Genomic DNA, 11,882 nt, shown 5'->3' on the forward strand with positions numbered 1-11,882 from the left:
ATTCTCCCAGCATACTGATCTGTACACAAGGTCTCATAGTGACCTCGTGTGGCCGTCTACACGCACTGCAGTTTGGAGCCACAAAAAAAAAATCCCCTTTTAGATCATGTTTGTCCCACCGAACAAAAGACAAGAGCAAAAATACCTTAAATTCATTTACTTAAATTAAAAAAAATGTACATCACATTATCCTTTACAATAGACATGTCTTTTAAAAACTCTGTGGTTTTTGTTTTCTTCACTGTACACTTCAATCATTTGTATACAAATTCCTCTTTGACAAAAATAATGGGAGAAATAAATGAGGTCCATTGTCACAGATGACACCTTAATTAGTCGTAATGACAGCAGTGTTCCCCCAGTAACACTTATATTCGCAATTCACTGACCGTCCCAAGTGTAATGATGCCGACTGCTTCAGATTCTTAACATGCATTTAGTTTAACCCTTTAAACTCTCTTCAGTCATGACGTCGGGCTGTTTGCAGCCTGGAGACAGTTCACTTCGTCTCTGGTACAGATCGCTGTGCGCTTAAATGCTTTTTGGAAAACCCTTCATTAACAGTAACACAGTTAGAGGAACTACGTATTTAATACAACAGCGAGGACACCAGCTTGGACGTGGGGGAGACTTGAGGACAACACCATTGTTTTTGACAACAGGTCGACACTCAAAGTGTTGCGTGCTGTTTGCCAGAAGCGGGATGCACAGTATGGCAGTCATTATGTGCAGCTCATATAACATTAAAGGAATATGGAGACATTCTTGGGAAATGCGTTTGTTAGCTTCCTCGTAGTGTGAAGTTCACAGAGACAGACTCTTGTAATTTAACCGATTATACTGAATTACACTTGTAACGGACTGAATCAGTAGCTTGCTGCTGCCAGTTCAAGCCACGAAAAACAATCCCATGACAATAGGTAAAAATCAGCATTGTGTGGTTCAGTCCACATGTCCGGATGAGGACGGTAATCTTTTAAAGAACAATCTAATATTGCTCTTTATTGATTGTGTGTTTTCAGTGGCCTTTATACACCATTGTTTAACATACAATGTGTGCGTTTCTTGTGATTACAGCCTAAAAGTTGGGAATATTATGATGTATGAATATTTTCTGTGCACTCAAAGTAAATCGTTCAAATTTATAATCAGGAGGGTTTCAACTTCTCACAGCAAGTGCTGCAGTGACACCATTGATGTGTTGATGTGTGCATTTAAACGATTAATTAGCTTATATTAAAAAAGTGGACGAACTACATATCGACTACAAATTCTTTAATTGAACTACAAAAGTAGACTCGAAATTATTTAATTTCCAACTCTATGGTAAATGTCTAGCTACAGCGAGCAGCATGAAGACTCGCTCGGCTCTGTCCAGAGGCTAAGCTAAGCTAACAGGCTGCTGGCTTTAGCTTCATACACACATGAGAGTGGCATCAAACTTCTCATCCAGTTTCCCAAAATGTCGCACTATTCCTTTGACATTTCCTGGACGCTTTTCTCCAATGTGCAAAATTTTTTATTTTCATTTAAAAAAATAAAAATAAACTTTGAAACACACTTTTTCTCTTTTCCTGCCGTTCTCTCACAATGTCAAAAACACAGATGTTGTCATTTCAGTCCACCATGACCATCTCTGCTCTCAGCCGTGTTTCACTGCAAGGACACCACACTGCAAAGCACTGAGACGTTGGATATGACCATGTACATGCTGTATGCTGTTTAAAATACTGCTCTTGTTGTTGCCGCCGTGATTGGAGTTTCCTATTGGTCACAGGTGAGCAGAAATAGTCATGTGAGTGGGGCAGAGCCAATGAGAGCGGAGACAGTAATTCAAAGAACAGCAGTCCAGTCTTCATAACTCCGGAGTCAAACGGAATTCAAACTGGGTTAAGAGAAACAACAAAACAAGTTTTACAACCTTCTGTAAACATGAGCGTAGGCAGAATATGGCAGACAGAAAAATGAAAGATTTTGGCAAAAAGAAAATATATATTTGAGACATTTAGAGCGTGATACATTCTGTGCTCCATCCGAGTGCAGCCTTGTTGGGGGTCTCCGAGACCCCCAGAGAACTGGTTTTCAGACGTAACAGACTAGAAAAGGCTTCAGGTAAAAGCTTTAAGGACGACAAGGAGCCGTCAAATCACACAGTGAGACAGCGTTAGTTACTGATGTCACCTGCTCCAATATCCCACAGGTTTCCCCCGATCATGGATCCAATTTATTCATAAACAAAAATAGAAAATCCATGTCTGGGAAGGCAGCCGATTAATGACAAGCCAAATCATACAAATGGACGTCAAAAGGAAAAAAAAATAAAAATCTCCATCTTTATATTAGTTTGAACTAAAAACAATAACCGTGGTTCTTTGAACTGGTCCGTCGCCTCTCTGGCAACTTCATCTCCAGCTCAGTTGATTCTAACTGGTCATGATGGGAAGAGGACTTGTTTAGATTTGAAGGGAAACCTTGACATTTGAAGCCTGGAGAGCAGAAAATAATCTAGATTTTTAGAGGAACAATGACACCAGTGTGATTCTAGGATGGGTAAATCTAAAGAAGCGTCCAGTGAGTAAAAATAACCCGGAATTAAAGTAAATATGAATGTCAAGGTCTCCCTTTCAACAGTGTTTTCGTAAGATTTACACATTAGAAACTAAAGCTTGTGCTGCTGGGTGTTCGGTACATAGGAGTTGGGAGGGTGGAACAGCTACCGCTCTCTCGTAATAAAATGTGAAGAGACATGACCTCCAGTCCCACATCCCGTCTCCGTTCCTCTCCGCCGAAAACAACACGGTGACGTGTCTGATGTCGTTTGGCATCATACTTCTACATATCACGCCGTTCTGCAAGAGCAAAGACCGGCTTTAATCTCGTGAACAGCGTCTTTAAAATAAAGTGACATTGAAATATTCTGTTCAGTCTAGATGGGTATCCATTATAGTTCATATAGTACTGTTTACAAACGCTCACATAACAAGCGGAAGAGCACCCGGATGACAAACCTCTACTCACTGGCATTACAGAGAAGTGAAAAAAAAACAAGCAAACAGGAAGTACTTCGGCATGCCTTCAGAGCTCATCGTTCTGGTTTTCCAGTTCAAACAAATAACTCTAGAATTTATATTACTGCTCATGAGTCAGATCAGCCAATCAGAAAGAGGAATGTTTGACAGGTATTTCTGTGGTCGGGGTCTTTGTAGCTTCTTCTTTCACGGTCAGGTTGAAGAAAGACATGAACGTGTTATTAATACGAGGGGCTCTGAGACCAGAGAGAAGTAACACGGGGGCATAAGTGGGAGCTTTGAGACTATTTGCCCAACACTGACCACGGATTCCAGCTCAAGTAGTGAATATTTTAAAAAAGTATTCACCGCAACTTAGATGTCAGGAATTCCAGTTACCGCTCTACTAAAGTGCAGGGAGAATACCATTGATGGATCTCTCTCTCTCTCTCTCTCTCTCTCTCTCTCTCTCTCTCTCTCTAAATGGCAGTCAGTGTTTGAACCGTCTTAACAGCGGTTGTGCTCTCGTCTTGGACGCAATCAGCAGCTCCGGGACCGCCAGTTACTCGTCCCAAAGGCTGTTTGTTAAAAAGAGGCATTTTTGAAAAAGAAAAAAAAAAAAATCACTAGACTTTTCACATACGCTCACTTACAAACACCGAAGCTCAACTCAGCGTACATTTTCTGTTGGGTCGACGAAGAAGACTAAAAACATACCGTTGCTGCTGAAATGCGTCTAGCAAGAAATAAATCTGACAGCAGCAATGTAAACTAACAGAAAGGCTCTGTGTCAGTCAAATGGTGAGCTGACATTTTCACAGCGAATACATATTTATTTAAAAAAAAAAAAACTAACCACTCACACATGTACACTCATAAAACGTTGTCGGGCTACGCCACGAGGCACCGATCAGCCAGTTAAATGTGGAAATGTTTTTGCGGTGATTTATAACTTCACATACTAGTTTGTCTGGCAGTTAAAAGAACCTCCTGTTTACCTCCTACTTGTTTTATGATATTCATTTGACAGCCAAGGTGAGCACTTCTCGACATCATCCGGCCACAGGAGAAGTCCCTCCGCCGACGCAGAGAAAAGTAGAGCCACTTGACGCACTTTTAAGACCATCACTTCTGCGCGCACAAGTCAGGAAACCAGCTAGCCAGTCAGGTGGGAGAGGAGAACCAGCCCCCCCTCGCCAGCCTTCTGCTGATTTGATAATTCAGATAATTATCCAACACCCATAAAAACAGCGTGGAATGTCACTAAACCCCAGCTACATGCAGCCGACACACCCAGATGTCCCCTCCGACGAGGAAGCTGACGCCCATCACAAGAGGAGGATGAGGCTCAGGGTTTTTTTTCTTCTAAGTATCTTCCAGTCCAGTTGAATCTCAGGAGGCTCTCTGCCCCAGACTTTAGCCCCAGTATAGAGGTCAGTCACCGGGATACAGGCCGTCTAGAGCTCGGCGCTGGCCGGTGGTTTGGTGGTGGTCATGATCTTCATGTACTGGGTGAAGATGGCCTCGAAAGCCTCGTCTCTGTGGATCATGGCTCCAAACACCAAAGGCTGGAGGGAACAGAAGCGCTTGGTAATTAATACCTACGTTGCAAGACGTTATGCAATACAGCAAAAGTCTAAATCACAAAGCAAAAGGGCTTCGACAGTGAAGAATATCGTCTAGATGAATGAGTAATAAATGAATTATGACACAAAGAAGGGATCCATCTAAACGCCAAATACACTTGGTATGCATTGTGCTGCCTACTGCCAGCCAGCATACTGTCTCATAATACCACCTGTTCCTCGAGTGGCAGTAGATAGTCAGTCTGCCCTCAGGCAAGGATTTTAAGATGTGTTATTTTGAGCGGCTCGCGTGGTTTCGGCAGTTTGGTTGAATTTTTTGTCAGGTTGTTCACCGAGGAACAAAAGACAACGCTCAAGTCTCGCTCCATTCAAATATGTGTTTTGCTATCGATACTCGGCTTGGTCACTGGGCAGAATGAGGTAATGTGCTGACAAAGACGTCTTGAAGGGAACATGCAGGTTTGGGAAAATCCCAAAAGCACCATATGAATGTAAATAGGAACAAAAGTCTCTCCATACTGTACCTTCTGAGTGGAAGGAGTAGCTATAGAGATGCCCATCCCACTTCCTGGTAGGACTGACAGCACTTTGTACTTGGGAGGAAAAACAAAGAGGGTTATTATTACGATTTTTAATAGCACATAATTATACAAGGGGAAATAAAATCCCAATTCCTACATCATGTACAGTCTTTATATCTACCTTTTGTATATCAGTGATGTCCACCAGCTTGATAACTTTATTCTTCTTGGACGAGCTGGATCTGGAGCTGGAGCTCTCAAAGCAGAGGTAACTGAAAGAGAGAGGGCGAGAAAGAAGCCCGCTTTAAAGGAAAAGACACACGGACGACAAACTGAATGGACTTCCTGTCGGTTCCATATCCGAAGAGGTGGAGACGTTTAAAGTTCAGAGGTATTCTCAGGAGGAGGGCTGTCCTACTCGATCCTTCGTGGACTGACTGACACAGAGAGGGAGATTTGTTGTGACTCTGTTACGAACCCTCTACGCTACTCTGTACCACAAACACACTGGACTAAGCTGTTACCTCCTCCTCCTCTCTGCTTCATCTTAAGGAGTAACCATTTTCCAGGGTTTAAGCTACTTTTCCCAACTTTATTATATACAAAAGTTCAAATAGACTTCTGAAAAACATGATATTTGGCTAGTAGGTCTGTATTTCAGTATTTGTGGTCATGTTCTCAGTCTTAAACATGATAAACTACTTCAGTACACTTTCAGCATCGAGGCTACAGAAAATTGCAAATTACCATTTAATATTCAGAATTAAAAAAGGTACCACTGACGGCCATGGAACAATTGTCATTTTCTTCAATCTCCGCCTCATGCAGTCAGACATTTAATGATGAAATATGACTCTCTGAGAGAAGTGTGCACTTACTTCTCCGTGACGTAGAGCACTCCGTTCCTGATGTAGTCTGTGGGCATCTTCCTGTCTCTGTTTATTAGGCAACACCTCCAGCCGTTCTCACACACTGAAAACACACAGGGCAGAGACCAGTCAGACGGCTGTTTGCAATCATCATGAGAGAAGAATATAGTAAAGATGTTTCGCTTATTCTTCAGAATTGTGGAGATTTGTTACGCTCAAATGAATACAGGCACATGATGGGGTTTATCTTATGCTGCAGTAAGTCCCCTCACCCGCCAGAGGGCGCTCTGACTCCAGCAGGTTGAAGATCTCATGGAACGCTCCCTTCTTGGTGCTGTGGGAGCGCCCCGTCTCCTCCTCCCTGCTCACCCCGCAGGGGATGGTGGCGAGGCTGCTCCTAGAAACCACCGGCTGAACCTGGAGAGAGATGGAGGTGATGGAGGAGGAGAAAACAGACGGGATGGTGGGACGACGGAAGCAAAAAGAGAAAAAATGTCATGAAGGAGACGAAAAGGGGGCACGTGGGAGGGGAGGAAGACGGATGGGAGGGGGATGAATGAAAGTGATGATGAGGTGAGGGAAAGGAGAAAGGACAGGGGTAAATATTTAAAATCCACTCTCTCCACACAATACATGTTCCCAGAGCTACGGGAGCTATGTTCACAGCTCAACTTTCAGTGTTGCATTATGTGCTTCTATGCATGTGCACAGGCTCAGGTGTGGCGTGCAAAGCAGAGAGTGAGGCCACCATTCACTCAGCGCACACAGCAATATAATCAGACTAAACATGTACGTGTTTAGTTCAGAGGGATCCTTTTAACCGTCCAGTCCCCCTCTATACCTGTGTTTCAGTTACAGTGAGTGTTGATCAACTGACAACTAAAAAACTAACAACAATGCATTGCAGGATGAATCACCACGTGTAATGGAGAAAGGGAAGGGTTCACTGAGCTAATATGGAAGGGGCTACTCTATGTGCATTTAAACTATTCAGTAAACACACTGCTACTCCTCACAGAGCATCTATGTCAATGGATCAAAAATGTTATTTAATAACTTGCAAATGGATGACATGATTCAATGTCATGTTAAAAAATTATAGAACGATTAAAAAAAGAAAAATGTCATAACAGACTGAGTTATCGTGACTTTTTGATCCATTCCGTCCACAAACACTGCGTGTGTCACACATCTTGGCCACACACACACACACAAACACAGACACTCTTTTAGGTGGGCTTGCGTCACACCCGTGCGCAGCAGAGGAGCCAAAGGGAGACACACCAGAGTCCCTACCTTCTCAGTGCCAGAGAGCTGAGAGAGAAATGACAGAGCACACCTGTGACTGATGCCACAGCAGAAGGCGCCAACACATGCTCACACACTCCATCCTACATATGAGAGAGACGCATGCACACCAGGGGCTGAGTTGAAATGTGTTATTGACAGGAGTGATGGTGTTTCGATACTTTATTGATGTCTTTTGTTCTCTTTGCCCACCACAGGGGGTCAGCGGTGTGTGTGTGTGTGTGTGTGTGTGTGGGGGGGGGGGGTAGGTGCCTACAGTTGAAGGACGATCTCTAACTATCTTTCAACATGAAGTCTTTACAGAATTTACATGTTATTTGCAGAACACCTGACTTTCTTCGTTGGGAATCAACTTATTCTTTGGCAACTTTAACATGTTGCGATTAGCTTCCTTGCTACATTAGCTCGTTGGCTACTTATACGGCAATAACCTGAATACACACATTCTGATCATATTTTGTCTTAGACAGGATTCAGACCAAGCTGTGTTGGATGGATGATCTGCGTTTCTGTACAAGTAACTTAAGAGTTAAGTTTCCGAAAACGAGAAGCCGCGAGAGGAGGCAACGAAGGAGCTGATACAGATGTGGACGCGTTTCTGCCCCCTTACCCGCCGCGACATCGTGGCGTTGGTCCTCTCTTTGAGCTGAGGGTCCGTGGGAAGGCTGTTCCACACGATGAAGGGTGTGTCGTACTTGTCCCGCAGCTTGGGACAGCTCTTGAACAGGAAGTCTATGATGAAGAACTTGATGCCGGCGTACAGGCCTGGAGAGGAGGGAGAACACAAATGCACGATGGAGCATGAAATATAGGAAGAGGCTATCATAAAAAATAAAAAAAAAGGTTGTGAAAAATTGGCACTCCCTTCTTAGCTGGTCCCTTCTAAGGCCCTCCATTTTTCAGTTCAAAGCCTTTTGTCATTTATCTCAGTACCACTCATGGTGCAGAGTTCAGCATCATTCAATGTTGACATAAGTTCACTCTCAAATGTGATAAGTGACTAGCAGCCAAATTTATTCACGGATGATTATTGTTCTACACTCTAAATACATGTATTTCACATGAGAAGTGACAACTGTACTCGGCGGGATGAATAAACATTACCATTGTTTCAACAATTATTTTTACTATAAGTATCCTCTAATGCTATATGAGCCCAGAGCACTTTGGAAACACTTTTGTTTACGAGAAATCGCAGGAACTAATATTGTCAGACAGACATGCCAATAGCCTGCAGCTGCAGAGAGACGGAGAACAGTTACACAAGTGCTGCGCGAACGCATTTGTTTCTGTGCCTTCTTTCAAGAGCCAATGCAGTCTGTACAGTATGTGAGAGGGATTAAGGAGCTCACCCATCATGAAGCCCATTAGCTTGTATGGCAGGACGCAGGAGGTGATGAAAGCCACCCACAGGCAGATGTAAAGCTTCCGGGTGCTCTCCGGCTGCACCCACATGAACAAGCTGACACACACAGACAAGAAAGAAGAGACGTAAAACAAAAGTGTATTGAAGTATAACCATTTGACTTTTACCTCAGCATTTAGGAAAATGCATCATCTTTTTAAACTTACTTCTTTATCTTCTCCAAAACATCGGCCATTTTTCCAAACAGGTTCTGCAAGGAGAGTTTAAGCACTGAATTAACCGTCGCTGTTCACCGACGACGTCGACTGATTTGAGAAGTAACCAGAGTTGTGTTTGTACCTGTGCTTTTTGTGCAACGTCAAGTACAAGCTGGAACTTCTCAGATACGGTCAAGTCTTCCTTTGGAGGCTCCTGCGTAGAATAAAGAGGACAGTTATAATACGACTACACATTCACCTCCACTGAAGCGTACGCTTTCCTCCCGACACACACAAACAGGAAGCAGTTAAACAGGAAGTGAGAAGTCGGCTTACCGTGGGTTCAGAGACCTCAGGCACAATGCTCCACTGGATCCTCCAACCTCTGGATGATAATGGAAGAAGATGTGAATAATGTGCAATTTTATTAAGCGTTTTGTTTTGATGAATTTGGGCCATCGAACTACTCTTAATCCTTTACATCTTTATAACCTGCATCACTTTTAAGGTGACCAGGTGTCCCACTTTGGAAGTCCAAGTCCGGGCAGATGTCTGACTACTACTAATGTACCCTCATTTCCTGGTGATCACCAAAATGCCCCACTTAAAATGAATTTGTTGATGTTTATAGAACTTAATTTACTTTGGGCTGCACAAACAGGAGTTAACCTCGTTAGCTATGATGTATTCGTCTCCTCTAACAACAATAATAATCATCATATATTCAGACATGTTTTAAAAATCTGCCTATTATCATCACGATGCAGTAGACTCGGGCTCACACGGTGACAAGGGGTCAGCAGTGTGCATCTGTTCACCGATAGCACAGCTGTGGCCTCAGTAGGTACGTTTGACAGGGTTGCATTTCACAAAGCATACAGTAAACCTTCTCAAAGCTAGCCATGACAGCAGTAATGGGGACCATATAGTAAACTGACTGGTAAAAAGAAAAGGGCTGCTTCTCTGATATCTGCCTTTACGCCAGAGAGAAAATGCTTTTACCTGGCGATGAGGTAATTTAAGGACAAGCGCAGGATAGCCAGGAAGAGTAACATAGGAATGGCCCAGCCATGCCAAGCAGCGTTCATGTAGATCTGCAGGGGGAGAAGGTCAGAATATGGCCACCGACAATTACTACGCCTTATAGGACCTCTGTGTGGCTTTATGCACAACAAGAGAAAAGATGAACATAAAGACTCCCTTTAAAGATGATTTAAGACACTGCCATGAAGCATTTCATTATGGCCAATAAAATGCTGGAGGACGACGCGATTAAAGCCACCCGTCAACACTAGAGACGGGATCATCTAGATTCTGAGGTGGCCCCGGCATGTATGGCCACTATCTTTGGGTGGAAAATGAGTCGGCGTAATCACCGACTGGACATTAATGAAGATCTGATTAGACTTCTGGGATCCTTGGCAGAAGCACTATAATCTATCCTTGTGGTGCAGCAATTACTTAACATCTCATTTCAAAGCGCTGTCATGTACGAACAAAAGGGGCCATCAGTCAATTTATAGATCTCACATTTTGTCTGTTAAAAAGCTTGCTGAACACAGTACAAAGAGTAATGTGATGGCAGTTATGAATAAGAGAGGCGCACACTCACAATGAAGGCAATAGCTGAGGTGTAGACGGAGTGCCAATTAGATAAGGCGGAGAGGTTCCTTAAGAAGTTGGTGACAGGTCTGGCTCCTCGCTCTAAAAAAAAAAAAGTAAGAGTAGAGGGAAGTATTCAGTGTGGTTGAGGACAAATGCAAAGTGGAAAGGATCTTTAAAGTGTACAGAGAGAAACTGTATTTTCTATATATTTGTATATTTCTTACTTTAAAAACAGTTATTGAGAGTGTGTAATGGACAATAATGTACAAAAGCCAGTTACTTGAACTTGCGTGGCTACTTGGGAGCGAACAAAGTATATACAAGTCAGTATTCTTACTGCGCTTCTATCACAGTTTTGTATTTGTTCGTGTGCGTTTCGAGTACTCACTGAGTCGCCTCATATTTTCCGTTAACCTGGAAGGAAAACACAAACACTGGCGGTCAGAACACGCAGACGCTCCAAACGCATGCGCACACAAAGAAGAAGAAAAGCTTTAGAGAGTTGTTCATAGAGAGAACACTTTGGCCTTCCTCAGCCTGGCATGACTCACCTTCCTCTATAAAGCAGGAGAGAAAGTAGAGTGAATTTGAAAAGTGCTTCCAACATCCTTCGTCCTCTAAAGCCTGATTTGAAAACTTCTCATCTAGCAACCAACACACTGCAAGTGAACAGTTCACAGAGCAGTGCATTGGTAGCACATATCAAATACACCAGTGTATGATACAATAGAACATCCTGATTAATGTGACCCAATCTAAGACTGCACAGCTTCAGTACTCCCCCAGCTGTCTGACTGACACACACTTGTACAGACACAGGACAGACACTTCATGTTCTTGGCCCACCTTTTAGCACTTAGCGGTTCCTCGGCCTCCACGGTGCTTTCCTCCGGCTGGAAGCGGAAGTCCTCGATGTAAACCCCGAAGCGCTCGTACACCCACTTCTGAAGGCGCGAGCTCCAGACCTCCTTCTGCTGTTTATCTGCTTGAGACAGCACCTTGGATCAGGTTTGGCAAGTTCACCAAAATTGTAGCAATTTCCTACAACCTGTGTTTTGTTGCACCGAAAGGCACACATTGTTGCATTCCCTTCCCCTTTTTAACTGCTCTGGTGTGACTGATAAGTGTACACTAATCGACTGTGGGTGACTGTGTGAATGTGAGGCTGCGTCACTGAGAGAATAAATACACACGGTTTTAAAATAAATTGTGGCTAAATGAAAGCTCTCCCTGTTTCTTTGCTTGTAGTTTACAGTTACCACAGTCCCATCAGCCCAAATGACTCTGCTCATCCTCTCTTCTTGCCTAACAGATTACACTCACTCTGTCCTTTCGTCCACACACACACACACACACACACACACACACACACACACACACACACACACACACACACACACACACACACACACACACACACAC

General features: G+C 43.4%; 1 protein-coding gene across 3 annotated transcripts in view; it reads right to left on the reverse strand.

Annotated features, from left to right (window-relative positions):
• Positions 1-3,466: 3,466 nt before the first annotated feature.
• gramd4a (GRAM domain containing 4a) overlaps positions 3,467-11,882 on the reverse strand; it is a 40,509-nt gene continuing 32,093 nt past the window's right edge. For 2 of the 3 annotated variants that reach the window (XM_031865670.1, XM_031865673.1), the window contains 15 exons: positions 11,307-11,442; positions 10,849-10,874; positions 10,468-10,559; positions 9,858-9,949; positions 9,192-9,240; positions 8,998-9,069; positions 8,865-8,908; positions 8,645-8,754; positions 7,903-8,057; positions 7,281-7,298; positions 6,257-6,401; positions 5,994-6,087; positions 5,297-5,387; positions 5,119-5,187; positions 3,467-4,576 (listed from right to left, as the gene is read on the reverse strand). In XM_031865670.1, coding sequence (XP_031721530.1) covers positions 4,466-4,576; positions 5,119-5,187; positions 5,297-5,387; positions 5,994-6,087; positions 6,257-6,401; positions 7,281-7,298; positions 7,903-8,057; positions 8,645-8,754; positions 8,865-8,908; positions 8,998-9,069; positions 9,192-9,240; positions 9,858-9,949; positions 10,468-10,559; positions 10,849-10,874; positions 11,307-11,442 — 1,304 coding nt within the window. In that variant the 3' untranslated portion in view covers positions 3,467-4,465. The remainder of the gene's footprint in view (positions 4,577-5,118; positions 5,188-5,296; positions 5,388-5,993; positions 6,088-6,256; positions 6,402-7,280; positions 7,299-7,902; positions 8,058-8,644; positions 8,755-8,864; positions 8,909-8,997; positions 9,070-9,191; positions 9,241-9,857; positions 9,950-10,467; positions 10,560-10,848; positions 10,875-11,306; positions 11,443-11,882) is intronic. The other variant, XM_031865672.1, reaches the window with a different exon arrangement.

The sequence above is a fragment of the Anarrhichthys ocellatus genome, unplaced genomic scaffold, assembly GCF_004355925.1.
Source record: "Anarrhichthys ocellatus isolate YVR2014 unplaced genomic scaffold, GSC_Weel_1.0 scaffold33, whole genome shotgun sequence".
Lineage (NCBI taxonomy): Eukaryota > Metazoa > Chordata > Actinopteri > Perciformes > Anarhichadidae > Anarrhichthys > Anarrhichthys ocellatus.